This window comes from Manis javanica, chromosome 11 (assembly GCF_040802235.1).
Source record: "Manis javanica isolate MJ-LG chromosome 11, MJ_LKY, whole genome shotgun sequence".
Lineage (NCBI taxonomy): Eukaryota > Metazoa > Chordata > Mammalia > Pholidota > Manidae > Manis > Manis javanica.
In genome coordinates this window covers 28,054,105-28,077,044 of record NC_133166.1, presented here as the reverse complement: position 1 = coordinate 28,077,044, position 22,940 = coordinate 28,054,105, and the positions used below count along the sequence as shown (strand labels likewise).

Here is a 22,940-nt window from a genome sequence, read left to right as displayed (position 1 = left end):
TAGCCATGAGCATGGGATGAGTTTCCATTTGTTAGTGACCTCTTTAATTTCTCTTAAGAGTGACTTGTAGTTTTCAGAGTATAAGTCTTTCACTTCTTTGGTTAGGTTTATTCCTAGGTATTTTATTCTTTTTGATGCAATGGTGAATGGAATTGTTTTCCTGATTTCTCTTTCTATTGGTTCATTGTTAGTGTATGGGAAAGCTACAGATTTCTGTGTGTTAATTTTTTATCCTGCAACTTTGCTGTATTCCGATATCAGTTCTAGGAGTTTTGGAGTGGAGTCTTTAGGGTTTTTTATGTACAGTATCATATCATCTGCAGATAGTGACAGTTTAACTTATTCTTTATGAATCTGGATTCCTTGTATTTCTTTGTTTTGTCTGATTGCTGTGGTTGGGACCTCCAGTACTATGTTAAATAACAGTGGGGAGAGTGGGCATCCCTGTCTTGTTCCTGATCTCAGAGGAAATGCTTTCTGCTTCTCCCTGTTCAGTATAATGCTGGCTGTGGGTTTATTATATATGCCCTTTATTATGTGGAGGTATTTGCCCTCTATTCCTATTTTGCTGAGAGTTTTTATCATGAATGGATGTTGAATTTTGTCAAATGCTTTTTCAGCATCTATGGAGATGATCATGTGGTTTTTGTCTTTCTTTTTGTTGATGTGGTGGATGATGTTGATGGATTTTTGAATGTTGTACCATCCTTGCTTCCCTGGGATGAATCCCACTTGGTCATGGTGTATGATCCTTTTGATATACTGTTGAATTCTGTTTGCTAATATTTTATTGAGTATTTTTGCATCTATATTCATCAGGGATATTCGTCTGTAATTTTCTTTTTTGGTGGGTTCTTTGCCTAGTTTTAGTATTAGGGTGATGTCGGCTTCATAGAATGAGTTTGGGAGTATTCCCTCTTCTTCTATTTTTTGGAACACTTTAAGGAGAATGGGTATTAAGTATTCTCTGTGTGTCTGATAAAATTCCAAGGTAAATCCGTCCGGCCCCGGCGTTTTGTTCTTGGATATGTTTTTGATTACCGTTTCAATTCCTTTGCTCGTAATTGGTTTGTTTAACTTTTGTGTTTCTTCCTTGGTCAGTCTTGGGAGGTTGTATTTTTCTAGGAAGTTGTCCATTTCTTCTAGGTTTTCCAGCTTGTTGGCATATAGGTTTTCATAGTAGTCTTTAATAATTCTTTGTATTTCTGTGGAGTCTGTAATGATTTTTCCATTCTCATTTCTGATTATGTTGATTTGTGTTGATTCTCTTTTTCTCTTAATAAGTTTGACTAGAGGCTTATCTATTTTGTTTATTTTCTCAAAGTACCAGCTCTTGGTTTTGTTGATTTTTGCTATTGTTTTATTGTTCTCAATTTTGTTTATTTCTTCTCTGATCTTTATTATGTCCCTTCTTCTGCTGACTTTAGGCCTCATTTGTTCTACCTTTTCCAGCTTTGATAATCGTGATGTTAGACTATTCATTTGGGATTGTTCTTCCTTCTTCAAGTGTGCCTGGATTGCTATATACTTTCCTCTTAAGACTGCTTTTGTTGCGTCCCACAGAAGTTGGGGCTTTCCATTGTTTTTGTCATTTGTTTCTATATATTCCTTGATCTCTATTTTGATTTGTTCATTGATCCATTGATTATTTAGTAGCATGTTGTTAAGCCTCCATGTGTTTGTGAGCCTTTTTGTTTTCTTTGTATAATTTATTTCTAGTTTTATACCTTTGTGGTCTGAAAAATTGGTTGGTAGAATTTCAATATTTTGTAAGTTACTGAGGCTCTTTTTGTGAGCTAGTATGTGGTCTATTCTGGAGAATGTTCCATGTGCACTTGAGAAGAATGTATATCCTGTTGCTTTTGGATGTAGAGTTCTATAGATGTCTATTAGGTCCATCTGTTCTAGTGTGTTGTTCAGTGCCTGTGTGTCCTTACTTATTTTCTGCCCAGTGGATCTATCCTTTGGGGTGAGTGGTGTGTTGAAGTCTCCTAAAATGAATGCATTGCAGTCTATTTCCCTCTTTAGTTCTGTTAGTATTTGTTTCACATATGCTGGTGCTCCTGTATTGGGTGCATATATATTTAGAATGGTTATATCCTCTTGTTGGACTGAGCCCCTTATCATTATGTAGTGTCCTTCTTTATCTCTTGTTACTTTCTTTGTTTTGAAGTCTATTTTGTCTGATATTAGTACTGCAACCCCTGCTTTCTTCTCACTGTTTGCCTGAAATATGTTTTTCCATCCCTTGAATTTTAGTCTGTGCCTGTCTTTGGGCTTGAGGTGAGTTTCTTGTAAGCAGCATGTAGATGGGTCTTGCTTTTTTATCCATTCTATTACTCTGTGTCTTTTGATTGGTGCATTAAGTCCATTTACATTTAGGGTGACTATTGAGAGATATGTACTTATTGCTATTGCAGGCTTTTGGTTCGTGGTTACTAAATGTTCAAGGTTAGCTTCTTTAGTATCTTATTGCCTAACTTAGCTCGCTATTGAGCTGTCATATACACTGTCTGGAGATTCTTTTCTTCTCTCCCTTCTTATTCCTCCTCCTCCATTCTTCATATGTTGTGTTTTGTTCTGTGCTCTTTTTAGGAGTGCTCCCATCTAGAGCAGTCCCTGTAGGATGCCCTGTAGAGGTTTTTTGTGGGAAGCAAATTCCCTCAGCTTTTGCTTGTCTGGGAATTGTTTAATCCCGCCATCATATTTAAATGATAGTCATGCTGGATACAGTATCCTTGGTTCAAGGCCCTTCTGTTTCATTGCATTAAATATATGATGCCATTCTCTTCTGGCCTGTAGGATTTCTGTCGAGAAGTCTGATGTTAGCCTGATGGGTTTTCCTTATAGGTGACCTTTTTCTCTGTAGCTGCCTTTAAAACTCTTTCCTTGTCCTTGATCCTTGCCATTTTAATTATTATGTGTCTTGGTGTTGTCCTCCTTGGATTCTTTCTGTTGGGGGTTCTGTGTAATTCCGTAGTCTGTTCGATTATTTCCTCCCCCAGTTTGGCGAAGTTTTCAGCAATTATTTCTTCAAAGACACTTTCTATCCCTTTTCCTCTTTCTTCTTCTTCTGGTATCCCTATAATACGAACATTATTCCTTTTGGATTGGTTACATAGTTCTCTTAGTGTTGTTTCATTCCTGGAGATCTTTTTATCTCTCTCTATGTCAGCTTCTATACGTTCCTGTTCTCTGGCTTCTATTCCTTCAATGGCCTCTTGCGTCTTATCCATTCTGCTTATAAATCCTTCCAGGGTTTGTTTCACTTCTGTGATCTCCCTCCGGACTTCATCCCATTGCTCTTGCATTTTTCTCTGCATCTCATCCCATTGCTCTTGCATTTTTCTCTGCATCTCTGTCAGCATGTTCATGATTTTTATTTTGAATTCTTTTTCAGGAGGATTGGTTAGGTCTGTCTCCTTCTCAGGTGTTGTCTCTGTGATCTTTGTCTGCCTGTAGTTTTGCCTTTCCATGGTGATAGAGATAGTTTGCAGAGCTGGTACAAGTGACCGCTGGAAGAGTTTCCCTTCTTGTTCGTTTGTGGCCTTCCTCTCCTGGGAGAATAGCGACCTCTAGTGGCTTATGCTTGTCAGCTGTGCACAGACAGGGCTTCTGCTACCTGCCCATTTGCTATGGAGTTTATCTCCACTGTTGCTGTGGGCCTAGCCTGTCTGGGTCTGCTCCTCCAAAATGGTGGAGCCCCGTTGGAGGGGGAGCTGCCGGGAGGCTATTTATCTCCGTAAGGGGCCTCTGTGCTCCCTGTTGCCCAGGGGGTTAGAGTGCCCAGAGATCCCCAGATTCCCTGCCTCTGGTCTAAGTGTCCTGTCCTGCCCCTTTAAGACTTCCAAAAATCACTCTCCAAACCAAAACAACAACAGCGACAATGAAAGAGGAAAAGAAAAAAAAAATGGAAAAAACGCGTGATTTTCTTTGTCCTCAGGCGCCATTCCCAGGCACCCGCTCACTGGTCCTGCTGCCCTGCCTCCCTAGCACCGGGGTCCCTGTCCCTTCAAGGCTTCCAAAAAGCACCCGCCAAAAAAAAAAAAAAAGGGAAAAACACGTGATATTGTTTGTTCTCAGGCGCCGGTCCCAGGCACCCGCCCACTGGTCCTGCCACCCTACCTCCATAGCACTGGGGTCCCCATCCCTCCAAGGCCTCCAAAAAACACTCGCCAAAAAAAAAAAGGGAAAAACGTGCGACCCTGTCCGTCCCCAGGCGCCGGTCCCAGGCACCCGCTTACCGGCCCTGCCACCCTGCCTCCCTGGCACTGGAGTCCCTGTCCCCTAAGGCCTCCAAAAAGCACTTGCCAAAAAGAAAAAAAAAAGGGAGAAACACGTGATTTTCTTTGTCCTCAGGCGTCAGCCCCAGGCCCCCGCCCAGCGGTCCCGCCACCCTGCCTCTCCAGTATTGGGAAAAATGCGCAATTTTCTTTGTCCCCAGCCGCCGGTCTCAGGCACCCGCTCACCAGTCTTGCTGCCCTGTTTCGCTGGTATTGGGGTCCCTGTCCCTTTAAGGCTTCCAAAAAGCACTCACCAAAAAGAAAAACAAAAGGGGAAAAACACGCGATTTTTCTCCGTCCTCAGGTGCCGGTCTTAGGCACCCACCCACCAGTCCCGCCACCCTGCCTCCCTGGCATCTGGGTCCCCGTCCCTTTAAGGCTTCCAAAAAGCACTCGCCAAAAAAAAGGGAAAAACGCGTGATATTCTTTGTCCTCAGGCGCCAGTCCCAGGCACCCGCTCACCGGTCCTGCTGCCCTACCTCCCTAGCACCAGGGTCCCTGTTCCTTTAATGCTTCCAAAAAGCACTCACCAAAAAAAAAAAAAACCGCTCCCGTTTCTTTCCACCCGCCGGGAGCCGGGGGAAGGGGCGCTCGGGTCCCGCTGGGCTGGGGCTTGTATCTTACCCCCTTTGCAAGGTGCTGGGTTCTTGCATGTGTGGATGTGGTCTGGATGTTGTCCTGTGTCCTCTGGTCTCTATTTTAGGAAGAGTTTTCTTTGTTATATTTTCATAGATCTATGTGTTTATGGGAGGAAATTTCCACTGCTCTACTTATGCCGCCATCTTGGCTCCGCCCCTGCATATTTCACTTTTACAATTCATGTTTTGACCTGTTTATGTAATAATGTGATTTTAAAGGTATTTACTGAGTAATATATGATTGTTTCTAAGCCTGTCTCCCTGACACAGGTCTGTGTTTATTCAGGGTAGTAATCCCATCTCATCTATATGTTTGCATCACGCAGCATGTAGTAAATTTTCAGGAAATGTTCACTGACTGAGTGTATGCATAACTTTACGCACTCAGGAATGAACAGGCTCTTCCACAACACACAGTCACTGTCGCACACATACATTGAAACACTCCTAAGTACTAACCATTCTTCGAAAGCACTCTGTGGGCTTCGGAGAGCACAGCTGATACTGGTCTAGTGTTATGATTTCCTTGGAATGGGAGATCATGTGACCAATCAGAGGAGAAATGGGCTATGAGCACCTGAACTACTGGTTAGGTGAGAGGGTATCAGTGGTAGTTATTGTTCTTCCAGTGGAACAGGCCCTCAGTATGCAATCCTCTTCCCTTTCTCATTTTTAGCCCCTGAAAGGACATATGTAATGTGATAGCAACTTGAGTACCAGGGTACTGGGGCAGGGGGTGCCCACACACCCAACATTACCACTCACTGAGATCTGGCTCCTTCCCACCTCCTGTACAATGAAATGGATGGCAAATTTGCAAGAAGCTCTGCTTTGCATCCTAGTTAGTGCCCTATGAATCCAGTGAGTATCAGCTGAAGAAAATGTGGAAAAAGTAAAAAAGAAAAAGAACATCTATGCTAACAGAGATGAAAGGTCAGAGTATAGGAAGTTTCTGGGAGCTAAAAAGGGTTAGATACTTTGAGAGATAATGGTTCTTTTGTTTTTTTGGTTTCTCACAACACAAACTGATTTCCTAAAGGAGAACCGATTAGCAAGATTTCCAAGGCTGAGGATTCCAGAGAATAGAAATAAAGAAAAATCTTTTCCATATAGTCCAGAGGTATAAAAAATAAGGACATGACCATTCTCCCAGGGAGACTCAAGATTTCTGGGTCTGGAGAGACTTGGTCTCTTAGCATCTTCCTCTTTCTTACCTGGAGACCTAGGATGAATTTGTTCTAGAGATGGGGACCTCACACTGGGTCCCTCAGAGGGCCATCAGGCGATCCAAGCTGCAGATCCAGATGGGTATTGGATCCCAGTGATTCTCAGATCTTTCTCTTAACAGCTGCGCATGACCTGGACTTTTCAGTGATTTTATTCCAACTCCAACTGTGTTCTTTGATGAGGTAAACACTTATTAAGAAGCATCAACACTGAAATGCATCTTATTCTGAGAGGATTCCTGGGAAGAGATCCTGAGAGGTGATGCACACAGAATATTCCCTAGGGTTCTCTGTGGGCACAGCTCACTCTATTATATCTACACACAATGAGATGCCATGGGACCTTCTGCATTTTTTTTAATCATGCTGAATTCTGTAACTCTCTAGTATTTCCAGCCTGAACAAAGAAAAAATTCTGCAAGCGCTGGGCCTGAGGTGGCCTACCATCCTTTCTCTCTTTTGGGAAACAAAATCAAGAATGTAAAGTCCATGCAGGCAGATATCTACACATCCTTTACTTAAATCCCCAGAAAAGTAGAAACTTGCATCTCCCTCAGTATTTCTCTATTAAAATGGGTCTGAAATTATAGTTCATTAGAGATTGCGGTGACCAGTGTTCAATAATCTTAGCTTCTCCTGAAAAATAGTATATTTGATATAATTTGTATAAAATCAAGTATTTGAACATATGCTAAATACCAGGACAGATTCATATTTTTGTGAGGATTCTAGGTTGAAATTAGTGATGTATTTTCTCATCAATGTTTATTTCCTTTTATATGGAAAATATTGTAACCCTCTATGTGTTTTGCATTTCTAAATTTTCCTCATAAATGAATGCATGAACTCTATGCTTGCTAGAGATACCCAAGGTGAGTGGTGAGCCAAGTACTGAATATCTGTCCCACCACTGAGAAAGTGCTATTGCCATTTTCCTTCCCCTGTTACTGTTCAGGCCATGTCTGAATTGAGACAAACAGGATTCTATGGACTCTGGATATATGATGGAAGTTCCAAAGGGGACAGCTTGATTATTCTCAGCACAAAGAAAACCTTTTCTCTGTTAAATAAAAACAATGTAAAGAAAGAACCAGGGCTATTTTAGTAAATCTACATTTACTCATCTTTGAAATCTTTGGACATGGTCAATTTTTAATCCCTGTTCTACTGGCAGGACAAAAGCACCCTTTACAGTACTTATTTTCTGCAGCATTAGAACACTACCTTGCCTTATAAAAACTTACTTGGAGCCAGGGATACGTATCAGGTAGCGGTACTGCAGGACGTTTGAGAGGTGACCTTAGGACTAGAGTCTTAAGGTTAAGGGTTACAGTCTTAGCTTTTTTCCTAGTCACTTGATGTATATGACTTCTTCTGTATTTTTCTATAATAAACCAACCATTATAATTACTAGTTACACTAATTCTCTCATGTCTTTTTTCAGGGTAAATCCTTCCAAACTGATCCAGTTTGGAAGACTGTGTAAATGAGTGTGACATTTGGGTACCCTCCTCAACACTGCCCTCCTGATAGTCCTGGACCGCAGCAAAGAGTGATGATAGGTAATGCATCTGTGGCCCCATAAAAGGAGAAGCAAAGTTCACATGATCCACTCTCCTTATCCCCCAAGAGGAAGAAACATACTTCCTTGTCACCCGTGGTCATCTGTGAAATCCAATGGGGAGACAAAAGTAAGTATATGTGATGGATTCGGGAACCTATGGGAAAGGGCTCTTCAACTGCATGGCCTCAGAGGAGAGGAGGCTGCTTCTTGTCGCCACCTCAGTGTACTGGGTAGGACTTAGACATTGCAAGTTCCCTGCTCATAATTCATGTATATTATGAATATGATAATCACGATTTCATTAAATTCTTTTCCTTAAGCTGTAATAAATCAGGCACCAAGTTCTATCATTTCTAACTTATAAGTAATTCTGAAATCCCTCCTTTTCCATTGATTTCCTCTATCTTAGTTCAGGTGATTTATGCTTTAATGAAATCAGTGATTTCATTCTGATTTAATGACTGTATTACTGCTATACTTTACTAGCAGATTTTTCTCTCTCCTGTGCTTAAGAACATTGGGGAGGTGGGACCTGGGATTTGATTAGGCCGAGTCTGTTGGATTCTACTTTGTTTTTAAATTGAATTTGTATGGATGGGGATAAATTCATATTTTCCTACAAAGTAGGATGAATATTTACATAGCTGGCTTGGTTAAACTTCACTAATTATTGGAGGAAATGATGCAATTTCTTAACTACAGAGGCCAATCAATTTAATTGTTATCATTGCACCCATATCCATATTAAAATCCAAAATGAAAAGAGAATCAGTATAATTTTGCCTAACTTTGAACCTCTTCTAAAAAATTTATCTGTGTCTCTTTTTTTCTTGGACGTATTACAGAATGATCAGGCTAGATAACTTGAAAAGGCCAATAGTTATATCTATATAGGATTATGATTCATGTTTGGAAGGAATATGACTAATATCCATCCCATGGATCACTATTCATATAAGTTAGTCTTATACAGATGGACCATTCTCCCAGATGGCTGTATTCAAATAAGTTATTCTTATTTGAATGACTATTCAAATAAGTTAGTCTTACACAGATGGACCTTAGTAATGAATTAAATACATGTGATTAGAGCTCAAAGCCTGATGAATCCAGATTGAAGTTGTTTGGGAGGAGGAGGGAGGAGCTGTGGAGGCGTCCTTACTACTGGTGGGGTAGTGGGATTTAGCACTTTGGAAGTGTGACATCAAAAGATGTGTCAATAGAGGTCATAGTTACCATCTAGGAAAATGAAATCTTATTTTATAATAAAGTGGTCTCTTGATAAAGAAAAGTAGCTTGGACTAGTTCAGTTGCAATAATGCAGTAATGGGCAGAGTGTAAGAGGTTATGGGAAAGACGTATGGGAAAGATTTTGGAAAGACCATTTCTATTTTGGATGTCAATTTCAAACATTTGCTCACATTCAGCAGTATGAATTGGAGCTGAGGCTTTAGAGGAGCATGTTCCCAGCAGGGAGCTCCTGCATTATGATGCTTACTACCAGATGTGATAACTACTTTCACACACTAGCTTTAAAGTATCGATATTTTGCAATGAAACTTATTTGTAAACAGTGTGACTTGGAAAGCACTTGGCTGTCCTTGCACAACTGCAGCTTAATGGTTTAGCTAGAACCCAAAACATAGGTATCTGATAGGAATATTTTTCTAGAATCTGGAGCGGTGATATGAACCTGGGAAGATCTGTCCACAATAAAGCATCTAGAATTATGACTACAAATTTACACTGATAGGGAGGTAAGAATTGAGAAATTTTGTCACTAGCAACTAGTAATGCCTAATGTCTGTATCTTCATTCAATACCTTCCTTTTCCTCTTAATTTTTCATTTCCTGCTTTAAATGGAATTATCAAAAAAATTGTGACTAACTTCCTGTGTGACTGAAAGGAAGAAAAATGTGAAGTCACAAGTAAGACCATCTTTATCAGAACAGACGGGAAAGTTTAGTCAGACCCTGGGATGGTAATCAGAGAAATGAATTCATCCTTCACTGTTGAAACATACAGCTGAGAGTAAAATTGGGTCTCAAAGGCTAAATGAGGGCTTACCTTTAGTGTGGCAGATTTTCAGAATTTTCAAAACGTGGAAGGAGATAGCTCAAGACCAAGAGCAGACATGGAGCCCCATCTAGAAGCCACAGATCTTCCACCTGACATTGGCATCTACCATCTCCAAACAGAAGCAATCCTCCCCAATGCTCTCTTGAAGGCTCCCATTACCTCCTTATTTCTCAGACTATAGATAAGAGGGTTCAGTACTGGAGTAATGATAATATAAAATACAGAGAGGATATTGTCCTGTTGGGGACTATGGTAGGAACTGGGCTGGATGTACATAAACATGGCAGCTCCATAGTACATTCCTACCACAGTCAGGTGCGAGGAGCATGTGATGAGGGCTTTCTGCCTCCCCTCACCCGAGGACATGTGGAGCACAGCAACTAGGACAAACATATAGGAGGCAAGGATAGCAGCAAAGGTAGGCATAAGAAAGATCACACCCATCACGTACACCATGAGCTCATATCTGGAGGTATCTGCACAGGCCAACTTCAGCAGAGGTGGGATCTCACAGAATAGGTGCCTGATTACTCGGGACATGCAGAAAGGAAAGTGCATAGTATATGAGGTGTGTATCACAGAGTTCAGGAAAGCCAGCATCCAAGATGTGGCCACCATGAGGCAGCAGACCCTTGGCCTCATGAGGACCATGTAGTTCAGAGGATGACAAATGGCCGCATATCTGTCATAGGCCATGAATGCCAGTAGGAGGTCCTCTGCACCTCCCACGGTGAGAATGGCCAACATCTGAAAGGCACAGCCCCCAAAGGAAATGGTGCTCTCCCTACGCAGATAATCCACTAGCATTTTGGGAGTAACTAGAGATGCAAACATCAAGTCCATGAGAGAAAGCTGGCTGAGCAGGAGGTACATGGGCACATGGAGACGGGTGTCCATTGTGATCACCAGGAGCAGCAGGCCATTGCTGGTCAGGGCTAATATGTACAGGACTGCAATTGTGACCCAGAGCAGCTCAGGAGACCCACTGTTCTTGAGAATCCCCACCAAGATGAAGCCACTTCCCAGGGTGGAGTTCCAGAGCTCCATTCTGTGGTTTCTTTAGTCACCTGAAATTACACAAAATCTAGGTAAGGTAGTTCTCATGTGGTCACTGGGGACTTGCTGGCTTTAGAATGTTATAGCCCTAGGCTGGCAGGAACTAGTTGCTCAGTTTATCATACCATATTATAATTTTCATTCATGAATTAATCAAATATGTACTGATCACCTATTGTGAAAAGAGCACATTTCCTCCTCTGATAATTTCTTTCAGTGTTAGTTTCCATCTGTGCAATAATGTACAAAGGGTAATTTGTGGATGACAACATTGGGACAGAATTGGCAAAGATACTTTAATATTGAAGTTTAAAATGTCTTTTTCTGAAAATTTGTCTTTGAGGCAGTCTTCAAAAGAAAAGGAACAATTGTAGAAGTGTCTGAGACTATACATGGAGTCATGGCCAGGCTCCAGAGAGTTAGTGTCATAGTGATAGACAAAATGTACTAGGCATTTATTATGTGCCAGATCTATCCTGAGAGCTTTCTCCCATCATTCCTGTGAGGTGGATGCAATTATTAAAGCTACTTTACAGATAAGGAAACTGAGGCACACAGATATTATTTGGCTTTCTAGAATCATACAGTGACTAAGTAACAGCCTGAATTTGATCCCTGTATTCTGGAGCCAGAGACCACTTCCTAATGGCCGTGTTATTCAATCCATCTCATGAAGAGTCATAAGGTATGGATTTTGGAAGTAAGGGTATTGTTGGGAAATCGATATGGAAGTTTCAGGAGAATGTGCGAGGAGAAGAAAGACTGCTGTGATTTGAGGAGTAAAGAGGAGGTAGGGAAGTTGAAATATAGTGGGTAGAAAATCACACTTTTCTAGTTTTGAATGAAAAGGTAGAAAGATTGGAAAGTAGAAAGGGTGAAAGGGAAAGTAAGGTAGGCTTTCATATTTTTATCATTTTCAGGGTAGGGGGTGAATTTTGAGTATTTATAAAATGAAGAGAAGGAGCCAGCAGAGAAAGGCTCAAGTTGAAGGAGTTAAAGATAAAACAAGATGCAAGAAAAGGCAGGAGGGATGTGTTTAAGGAGAGTGAGAACATGGCGTTGGACAGAGTTATGGGAATTGTATCTCCGAAGACGAGGCAGAGAAGTGAGGATGGATGTGAATATTTATGAATAGAAGGAGGAATAAGATCAGGGGAAGCTAGTAAGCAGTGCCGCTGGGTTAGAGAGCGATTACATCGGAATTCAGTATTCTCAGGAAGGAAGCGTGTTTATCTACTAAGGGAGAGGACCCAGGCTCGAGAAGAGAGTGATGCTTTGAATGCTTGGTGAGAAGAATAGAACATGTTGCTAAAAAAGTTAAGTCAAAAGGATTTCTTGATGGGATTGAGGGATTAGTTATAGTTGAAGGGCAGGAAATAGTGCCAATTTTTTGACTTATGTGCAGATTTTTTTTCTCCATCTTTGGTACAGAATCAGAGAAGGTGGTAGCACTGATGTAGAGTTGGAGATTTGTGAAATAGACAGTATGAGAGATTACAGGTGCAAGGGAACTGAGATAATTAGAGTGTGAATTTTCAAAACCCACCACTTCAGGATGGATAAGGATGAAGAATGGTCTAGAGAGGATTGAGTAAAAGAGAAATAATAGAAGGATCATGGAACATGTAGTTTCTTCGAGGCTGAAAAATTGTTATGAAACCTGAGGCCTGTGTGAATTGGAAGAGCAGTAGGTTATAATTAGAGTTGATCATGTACTTCAAATCCAGAGGTGGAGCAGGAATAAATGGGGGCAAAATGCATAGTGAATCCACTGGAATGGCTGGCTTCAACTGTCTAAGCATATAAGCTATTTGAATTTAAAACATATGGAAGTGAGATGGGTCATTCCCATGGATCTAAAGTCATCCAAGACAATGACAGATCTAGGCAATTAGAAGACTGATCTAAGTGCGGAAGTCCTCAAAAGGTGTGAAGGAATGTCTAGGGTGGAGATAAAAATGCCAAAGAATGAAATAGCCTCAAGGACAAGAACATGTTACATGAGAATAGAGATGTAATGGTTTGGAAAATACTAATGGGAGACAAGGAGAATGCCTCTTAACTTACAGAGAGGCAGGGTGCTGAACAATGATCAGAGGTCCCCAAACAGGGCACCAGGAGTACGAATTTCCTAGGTAAGAGCCAGGATTCAGTTTTGCAAGGAAGTGGGAGGCATATGCTCTGGATCAAGGAAGTGGCAATTTGTATAGAAGGACCGAGATTTCAGACAACATAAAGGAATGTTCTTGGGTAAGAGAGTGAGGTCAGGTGTGCAGTAAGAGGTTGGCTCAGGGCCAGTAAATGCACAGCAATATGAAAAGAGTAGCTGAAATGATAACTACTTATAATTTAGATGGTGACCAAGGATGTTAGGAATGTGAAGCCTAGTGAGTGAAGTGGCCTTGAGGTTATGCCTTCCTATTAATTTGAGTTCCTGCTGTCTTCCAAATTAGGTTTTATCTCTTTCCACAATCCTGTCAATATCCTTGGAGATTACCCCCACCTGGATTACTACAGCAGTCTCCCAATTGATCTCCCTGTATTCAGTCTTATCCCCTACAATCCATTTTCACACTGCGGTGTTACAGAAACCCCAATGTATGAACTCTGATTCCATGTGCTTACTGAACACACTTTAATGATTGTCCTCAAGACCAGCTCCAATCTTCCTGGCCTGTTATCCAACACAGTTCATGATCTGGCCAGGCTGATCTCTCCTGCCTCATTTCTTACTATGGCCTCTAGCCTCCCCTCCGTTTTTCATCCCTATTCAGGTCCCACTTCCCTCCATACTGATCATTTTGAAATTCTTCACGAACCTGCCTTCTCTTGCCTCTAGGAGTTTGCACCTGCATCTCCCTCTGCCACGAATGCTCCATTTCTTTCCTCTCTTCCCATCTCTTATACCCTTGATCCTTTTTCTTGGTTAAGGTTTTGCAATACTTTAGAACATTAGTTATTACTACCATCTAGGAGCTTGCATTGCCTCTCTCAGAGTGAATTGCTGCCCTGAATATTATATCCAAAGATTCTGATGCTAACCCTTAAATACAGGCATTGTGTCTTATTCGTAATGTTGGTTCAATGCATAGCAGTGTCTGAATTATAGAATATCTTCAAGGTTTCTTTGTTGAATAAATGAATGAATAAATAAGACCGACATTACTGAGAGTCCAAGACCTAGGGGTCTTCCAAACCAGCTGTATTTCCTAAGGTCCCACTCTCATTTCCTAAGCACTCACTTATGGACACCTCATAATCCCCAAACAGAGATGAAATCCTTACCTCACAGGGATAGGAGCCACTTCTGGTAGATTCACTGCAGGCTGTGTAGCTTGTTTGGGGGATCAAGAAGCACAAAAAGAAATTAGGGAGTAAATAAAGCGGCTTTTGCACCAGTATTGTGGATGGTCCCAGCAGTGAGGAGGTATGTGAGGTCAGTGGGCCCATTTCCTCCCATCTTGCTGGCTTTTCAGGCGCCCCCCTGGGAATGGGCGCCTGGTCTCTGCCTGGCTTGCACTTCTGAGAGAGGAGTCACACAGGAACAAAAGGTTGCCAGGCTCCTCTCTTGGGTGAGGAGTTAGGACAGGCTGCTTCCCCAGCCCAGTGCCCCAGTGAGGGAATGTTTCTGGCCACGGATCAGTTGTTAGATTGAGGTCACTGCTCGGGTTTTTAAAAACACTTCAACTCCCACTGGGCTCAGGAGGAAAAGATGAATGAAGGGCAAGTCCAAGAGCGAGGACACAGGATAGGACCCGCAGGGGGACCTGCCATGCCCGCCTCCCTCTCCCCAGTAGCCAAAAGCCAGGGCTCTGTCTTTGGGGGTGGCTTTTCTGCCTACCTGTGTGATGACAATGACTTTGTCCTTCTGTTCAGAGGTTTCGTTTAAAGGGAAATCCTCCCAGCTGACGTGATCCCTCCCTGGGAATGCTGGCTTAGGAGATAGGATTTTAACAAGTCCCCTGAGCATGATTCCTGACCTTCCGCCTCGGCTGTCTTTGATCAGTCAGTGAGCTCTGCAGCCCAGGGGAGCCCTCCACCTGTGAAGGAGACACGGATGGCCACGTCCACATCCCTGACTGCACGCACAGTGACTGAGTCTCCGGCTAGTCCTGCCCTGCGGCCCACACCATGGGGTTTAGTGAGGACCCGATCGGGACTCAGAAGAGCTGTGGAAGCAGGACTCTTGAGTCTTTCCTCAAGAGATTATTCTTTCACTGAACGTAAATGAGTGTGTGAGAGCAAATTAACTCAGATCAATGCATGTGTTCTATCTCCATACTTTTATTTTTTCCTCATTCAATATTTGGTGACTTTCTATTCTGTACTAGACAAAAAGTGCTAAATTATATAGCAATGAAAAAATAGTTCTCCCTTCTGACATGGATCTTATGTTTGGGGATGGAGGAGTGAATAAATAAAATATTATAAATACTGTACTGTATATCTGCATATTTCATGTGCTTTGGGGTTAAAAAAAGCAAGGTAACGGGAACAGAGAAGATGGGGAAGAGCTGTATGTGTAATACGGTGGTTGGGTCAGAACTTACTGAGAAGGTAACCTTTGAGCGAAACCTTGAAGAACATCCTAGGCAGAGAGAACAGCCAATGAAAAGGTTCTGAGGTGCACTGAGGAGGGCAGGCAGTAAGGAGACCAGTGGAGCTGAAACAGCATGAGCTGCCATGTGCTTGGAGATGCGCGCAGACAAATAAGTGGAGCGCGCCTGTGTAGAACCATTACAAGCGCTGCGGCTCCTACCACAACGAAGTGGAAAGCTATTGGAGACTTTTGGCTGGTGCATCAAAATGTGTGATTTTCTGTTTGAGAGAGCTTCTCTGGTTGCTCTGTTAAAGATTTTAGAGGGACAAGAGAGGAAGGGAGGAGATGGGGTGAGAGACTTGCAGTGACCCAGGAGGGAGCCAATGGCCTGGATCAGAGGGACGGCAGGGGAAGAGCTGTTCAGTGACATGATTCCGGATATGTTTTGAAAAAGTATGTGTGTGTTCATAAGTGTTTGCCTCTGCTTAGTTAAGCCAGGTTATTAGAGCTCTGTGCTAATGGCCCCTATTTTAGCCCATTCAAATTTTCGTCTGTTACTGAGATTCACTTATGAATTCAACAGATAATTAGATAATTCCTACTATGTGCCAGGTACTGTGCTAGGGACAGTGGACACAGTGGTGAAAAATATAGTCTCTGTCTTCTTTACATTGTAGTGTGGAAGATACTGAGAACTGCAGGGTAGCTCACATCTGAATTCAGGTCTAGACAGTTCAGTTTGCAAAGAGGTGGATTTCTGGACGTTCCACAGTGGCATACCACCAGTCTCCCTCCCTCCCCACACATGGGTTGTATAAATAAGGGGGTCATTTCCCTAAGGTAAAGTGAAGTCTATAGGTGATTGTTCTACATTCCCTTCTGCTCCCTGGCTGGTGGGTGAGAGGACGGGGAATTCGAAATTGTCCCCAACGAGGAGACAGAGCTTCTCAGAGAGTGGATGTTTGATGACTCAGAAGGCCCACAGACCTGGCCCAACACCTGTCAAGTGTGAGGAAAGGAATGAGGAAGTGGATAAATGTTACTCTCCTTACATGGCCCTAAAGAAACCCTTCTGCATCTTCTGGCTAAGGCTTCTGAAAAAACTAACTCAGAGACTCACTCTGCCAGTGGCTGAGTTATAATGCACATTGAATCCCTAAGTTCCCAGGGTGTCTACTGTTAAAGTTAGGGCTGTGGCTGGGAAAGGATGGGATTGGGGGCCTGCAGAAAGATCCTAATGACTCTGGGGATATTGTTCGGCTAAGCTTCCTTACCAACAGAAGCAGCTCTTCCGCATGAGAGGTCGGCCCTCCTTTGTAAGAACCTGTAATGGTCTCCCCTGAGGCTGCTGCTTGTAAATCACTGCCAGTTCTCCTCAGGCCCACCCTCACCATCCCTCTTTGTTTTTACCCCTATAAGTAGACTCTTGTCCCAGCGGACTTCAAAGGGTAAGGTGCAAAGTGACCCCTGAGATGTGCTATATATCAAACGAAAAGCGTGGGTTTTCCAATGTATGCAGATTGAAATCTGGAAATTATGTGGGGATAGAACTTATGCGTTTGGAATCAAGTAGAATGAAAAAAGTTGAATCAGGCTTAATATAGACATTTGATTGATATGGGCCCACTCAGCAGAGATTCTGGATTCAGTGTTTCAGTTTAAGGGATTAGAAAGGGTTTTGAAGATTGTTTAATTGGTTGGCTGAAACATGGACCCAGAGGTGTCCTGCTACAGGAAATAAAAGTGAATCATCAGACTTGCCTTGCTGTACTACAGAGTAAGGTGCCTAAAGGGTTGGGAATTTCAACTCTTAGAATGTTTTTATCATAAGACTTGCTCACCCACTGTAGGAGAACACAGTTTTCACTGTGACTCTGAGAAAGAAATTTGGGTTTTGGAGTAGTACGGCTACTCTACTCATTTACCAAATAGGTCAAAAAGCTGCTAGTGTTTAGAGGGACAGAACAAGGGAAAGCTCTGCAGCAGGTCCAGGCTGGTATAAGAGCTTCTCTGCTACCTGGGCCAATGACCCAACAGATAACATAGTGCTGACACGGGGGTGGTGGATATTTGGGTCACTTCCTCATGTAGCCAGTAGCACACAGTGATGCTGTTTGTAGCCTTTCGTAGACCCTTGATGGTGAATCACAGCATAAGCCCTGAGGATTTTAGAGTAAATCCAAGTCTATATAGACTTTAGAGAAACGGTTTTCTAAAATAGTTTTTGCCTTACTACTGAGCCTTGTAGACACTGAACAGTTAACCATAGGCCACCAAGTTACTCTGAGACCTAGCTGCCCATTATGATTGAGTGTTACCTGACCCACCAAGCTCCAGACACATGAAAAGGTGCTCAGTGTCACTAAACATCAGGGAAATGCAAATCAAAGCTGTAGTGCAGTATCACCTCACACCAGTCAGAAAGGCTAGTATCAAAAAGACAAGAAACAACGAGTGTTGGTGAGGATGTGTTAGGCAGAAATACAGACATGACCTGGGTGGAGAGAAAATAAGGCCAATAAAACCCATTAAAAGGGACTCAAAATGTTATTTGGATAAAACCAGAGAGCCAGAAAGGACTCACAGAATTAATTAGTTAATTAGCTGAAGTTTGAAATGCCAGGAGTGACTTGGAATGTCCAGATATTCCCCAGATAAAAGTATTCGAGCATAGCCCACGTCTTCATTGTACCAATTAGAACATGCCATTGTAAAATCTACTTAGCCCACGAAAATGGCCCTGTTTATTCTTTAACTTAATCTATGCCCTGTTCTCCCTCTTCTTCCAGCCCCTTAGTCAAGCACCTCAGTAACCAGGGCAGGAGATAGCCCTCCAATTTGTGCATGGACCCATGTGGACACAGAATGCCAGGATCCAGACCAACACAGGTACCTAAGTAACCCTGTTGTTGAGACAAAACTTCAGAGGAGCTATGAATCACCTGTATACATCATGCCTTATGCTGACCCTCACCAAAAAGGCCCTATGAAATCCCAAACTCTAAGCCCTTAAGCATGCCCCCTCTCTGAGGTTCCCTTTCTTCAAGTGTGTCACTCTCTCTGTGCTACTCCAGGTAAGTAGGGAGGGGCTGCTGAGAGCTCTGATCTGGGCTTCCAAGGTCCCATCTCCTGGGTGACCTGGGCAGGACTGAGCTGTATGATCATGATCCTTAGTAGACTGCCTGACAATCTCCTTTCTTTGCCTTTGGGAAGTCCTCAAAACATAATTTCACTCCATCCAGTGTTCTGTGGCACCCCCAAATCCTGGGTTGGTAGGGGCTTAGTTCTGTGCATGTAGATTCAAGCAGACACTGGACAGGCACCAGGGAACCCTGGCTTTAGGAGTTGGCAAAGATCTGCTCTATGCCAAGCAGGAGTTCAATGAGATTCTTTTTCCTCCCTCTGTTCTTCCTTGCTCTCTGCTGCCTGCAAGGCAGCTGCTATTCCTCGCTATTCTTGCTTTAATGAATTCCTTCTTTACCTACCAGTCTTGACTTTCCTGAGTCTCCAAAACGCATTTATTCCCAACAGATGTAGAGAAAAGGGGACACTGTGAATAGTTGGTGGGAATGTAAATTGATGCAGACAGAATGGAAAACAGTATGGATGTTCCCCCAAAAATTAAAGAAAGAACTACCATAAGATCCAGCAAACCTACTTTTCGATATTTACCAGAAGGAAATGAAAGCAGTAGAGAATATCTGGACACCTTGAAAGGATATCTACACCCCTATGGCCATTGTAGCATAATACAACAGTCAAAATACAAAAAAGCCTAAATGTCCCTCGATTAATGAATGCATAAAGAGATGTGATATATATATATGCATGTATGTATGTATGTCATTTGGTCATAAAAAGAAGGAAATCTTACCATTTGGAACAACAAGGATGATCCTTGAGGACATTACATGAAGTGAAATAAATCAGATGAGAAAGACAAATACTATATGACCTTACTTTCATGTGGTATCTAAACAAAAATATTAAAAACTGAGCTCATAGATAGAGAACAGATTAGTAGTTGCCAGATGCAGGGGTGGAGGGGTGGGGATTGAAATGTGTGAAGAGTGTCAGAAGGTACAAATTCCCTGTTATAAAGTAAGTAAGTCATAGGGATGTAATGTACAGTATGGGGACTATAGCTAATAATACTGTATTGCATATTTTCAAGTTGCTGAGAGAGTACATCTTAAAAGTTCTCCTCACAAGAAAAAAATTCTATAACTGTGTGGTGACAGATGTTAACTATATATATTGTGGTGATCATTTTATAATATGTAAAAATACTGAGCCTTCATGTTGTGCACCTGAAACTAATGTTATATGTCAATTACACATCAGTTTAAAAAAACATGAAAGATCTCAAATATCTTAACAGTCCATCAAAAAAAATAGAAACAGAAAAGCAAAATAACACAATAAACAAAGTGAGCACAATGAAAGAAAAATTAAGATTTTTTTTAAATACTGAAAGACATATAGCAGAAATTAACTAAATGTAAAGTAAAAATAGAGAAAATCAATGTAGTCAGAAGTTGGTTCTTGGAAGACATCCACAAAGTGGATGAACATTTGGCTAGACTGTTCAAGATAAAAGAAAGAAGATTCAAATTACTTTAATTGGGAATGAAACAAGGGTCATTAAAACCACCTCACCAAAATAAAATGGAATATAAGTGACTATGAATAACCACAATGCCAACAAACTAGATAACCTAGAAGTGGAAAAAGTCCTAGACCTTGTCTTCTCCTTTGGTTCCTTTTCTTAAATTTTTCTGACTTAGTATCCTGGTTTCAGGCCCCATGCTCATCCTCAGTGACAAGGGATCTACTGTCCCATTTTTCCATTTTCTCTGAGGGCCTGATCATTTCATGGACCCATGGAAGGATAGTCCAAATGATTTGATAGTCAAGTGCTAACAGCAGCCTGGAATCTCCCCTGAACTCCAACCTCTCAGCAGAAACCCCAGGAGAAGTGTGTGGCTTCAACAAGAGAGACACTAGCCACACTCTCAGAAGGCCAGGCTTGACCTGAACCCTACATCTGGCACCGGTTCTGTTGTCCCATGGCTCATTCTAGTCCTGTCCCTCCCTGCCTAAGCAATGAATAGCCAATCTTAAAATGAAGCTCCAGAATACATAACCAGAATATGCACCATATTTACCTTCAAGTTTTCCTACAGTTCTCTGTTTTAAGTTGACTGAATCTTGCAGAGTTGAGGTGAGAATATAGAAAGTTTGATGACCTGTCAAAGCAAGTGACAATAACTTGCTTTGTCATAGTAGGGTTGTGTGTAGGATTTTTAGGAAAGACAACTGGAAAGGATTATTTTAAATGAATAAGTGAGATACAGACCTATTTCTCATCTTTATTCTTGCTCTAAAATTGTTAGAACCTCCCTTTGGATCAATGTATGTCACTCCCTTGGATCAGCTCCATGCAGCACAAGATGGAAAAAAAAGGGAATTTTCATCCCTTAAGCACAGCAATGAAAAAAAAAATGCTTTCCTTTATAAATCTCAATAGTATGTCTAATAAATTTGCCAGCAATGAGGAATGAGCCTCTGAAGAAGTAAAGAAGTTACTGGAGGAAGTATTTTTGATGCCTTGTATTTGACCTGTATTTTTTAAGTCATGGAATTTGACCTGTATTTTTTGTCATAGAATCTCGTTGAAAAGTGATAGGTAGTGGGGTAGCTGGTATTACTGATGCTCTAGAAGGAAAATGAATTTAGTAGCACTTTTCACGTAAAATCTTCTGTTTGAAATGGAAGGTTCTCTATGAGAGAGACTGCAATAGCTAAGGTTCAATCACATTTTCTTTCAGTCCAGTTGTCTGCAACTGTAATAGGTCAAAAACCTAAATGTACAGGGATTGAAAATAAAACTTTTGGGATTTCCTGATCCTTTCAGGCACCACCCACAGAGATGTCCATCCTGTTATTCTAATGGATGAGAGACAGTCAGGCCAGGGCATTTCTTAATGAGAGAAAAGAAATCCCAGGCATCCCCATGTTATTAAGAGAGTCCCTGTGAAAATACTGACATTTGGTTTGGTATTCAGCTGGGTGTTGAGAAGTCATCAACTCTCCATGCCAGTTGAGTCATGTTAAAAACACTTTGGTATGTGTGGTTGGCTAAATGCAGGTGCTTTGCGGTAAAAGTTAAGGCAGCGTAGATATGCAGCTACAACATTGTGGTGATACGACTGGTTTACAATGATTTGAATGGAAGCTCAGGGAAAACATCATTTATTCCCAATTTATTTCCTTTTATGATGTGTCCCTGTGATGCCAAACATCTGGGAGGGACCAAAAGCCTTAGAGAATTCTTTGCAAAGACTTGCTTCTTCATCTATCCAATCATTTATTCAACAAATACTTGTTGGGGGTTTATAATACAACATTTTACCTCAAGAGTTTAGAAGGGGAGGAAGTTATATACACATACTAATATCATTGTAGAAGTTGAAAGAAATTACAGAATGCCACCAGAGAGATGGAAATAAACTATTACACCTGAGCAGATTGCTTATAGAAAGCTTGCAGATTCAGGGATGCCTTCTGGACAAGATGGCATTGAACTGAGCTTTATCCTCAATGTTTTTATTCTAACTGGAGTTTAGCCTGTGTAACAGAAACACTTTGGGTTGCAAAATGCAGAAAACACAACTAAAACTTGACAGCATACTGGGAAGGGCAAACTCCACTGAAACAAAATGGTTCTCATCCAAACCAGATGATTGGACTAGAGTAGGAGCATTTTCTGTACGATTTGGGAGGGAAGTGCAGTGGTGTGCTTGTTCCAGAAAGTGAAGAGAGATTGGTTCATAAAGCTGGCATTCATTTAACAATAGCCTTTGAGGTAAGGCTGCAAAGGTAGATGCAGTGGTAAATGTCAGATCAGGGCTGTAATAGAGTGCACAGAGGAGAAGAAGAAGTAGGAAGCAGGGAAATATTACAGTAGTAAAGGTAAGAAAATGTTTTAAAAAAGGGCTTCAATTATGATCGTAAGAATGAAATTAGAGGGTGCATATGTATTCTAGTCTGTCTGCCCATTGTAGAATCAATGCCACTTGGCATCCGGTGTGAATGTGAATATTGGTGATTTTCATGGTGCCATAAACTGAATTACTATGTACATGAGAAGGAGGACATGTGCGAGTGATGAGAATATATTCAGTTTGGTGTATATGGAACTTGAAGTGTAGATTGGATATGAAAGAGAAAGGTTTTTAGATATTAGTGCTAGAAAGATGTCAGGATGGGACTTTAGATCTGGAATTTCTGCAGATGTGATAATATAAGGTTAGTGATTGTCAGGAAAGTGTATGTTGATAGAAAAGAGAAGATGTTCAAAATGTTTGATGGCTTAAATACCAGGGTATTTGGAAAAGTATGTAATGCTCCCAAAGCATCTGAAAACCTACCTGAATTTTCACTTTTCATCACATTTCACATCGTTTAGTAGATACATTTAAGACTTTTTGTAATTTTTAAATGTACTGTCATATGTGGGAAGGTGTGGTGGTTTCTAACATATGAGTTTG

At 41.6% G+C, this 22,940-nt stretch overlaps 2 protein-coding genes across 2 annotated transcripts in view; both read right to left on the bottom strand.

Moving 5' to 3' along the window:
- Window positions 1-9,549: 9,549 nt before the first annotated feature.
- Window positions 9,550-14,775, bottom strand: LOC140844381 (olfactory receptor 2AG1-like). The gene is made up of 3 exons (XM_073216095.1): window positions 14,689-14,775; window positions 14,133-14,181; window positions 9,550-10,858 (listed from the first exon to the last, which is right to left on the bottom strand). The coding sequence occupies exon 3, from the start codon at window positions 10,836-10,838 to the stop codon at window positions 9,894-9,896; it is 945 nt and encodes a 314-aa protein (XP_073072196.1). The 5' UTR covers window positions 10,839-10,858; window positions 14,133-14,181; window positions 14,689-14,775; the 3' UTR covers window positions 9,550-9,893.
- The window catches only part of LOC140844380 (RNA-binding motif protein, X-linked-like-2), an 85,000-nt gene continuing 76,812 nt past the window's right edge, over window positions 14,753-22,940 (bottom strand). The window contains exon 2 of the mRNA XM_073216094.1: window positions 14,753-14,887. The gene's annotated coding sequence lies outside the window, so the exon portion shown is untranslated. The remainder of the gene's footprint in view (window positions 14,888-22,940) is intronic.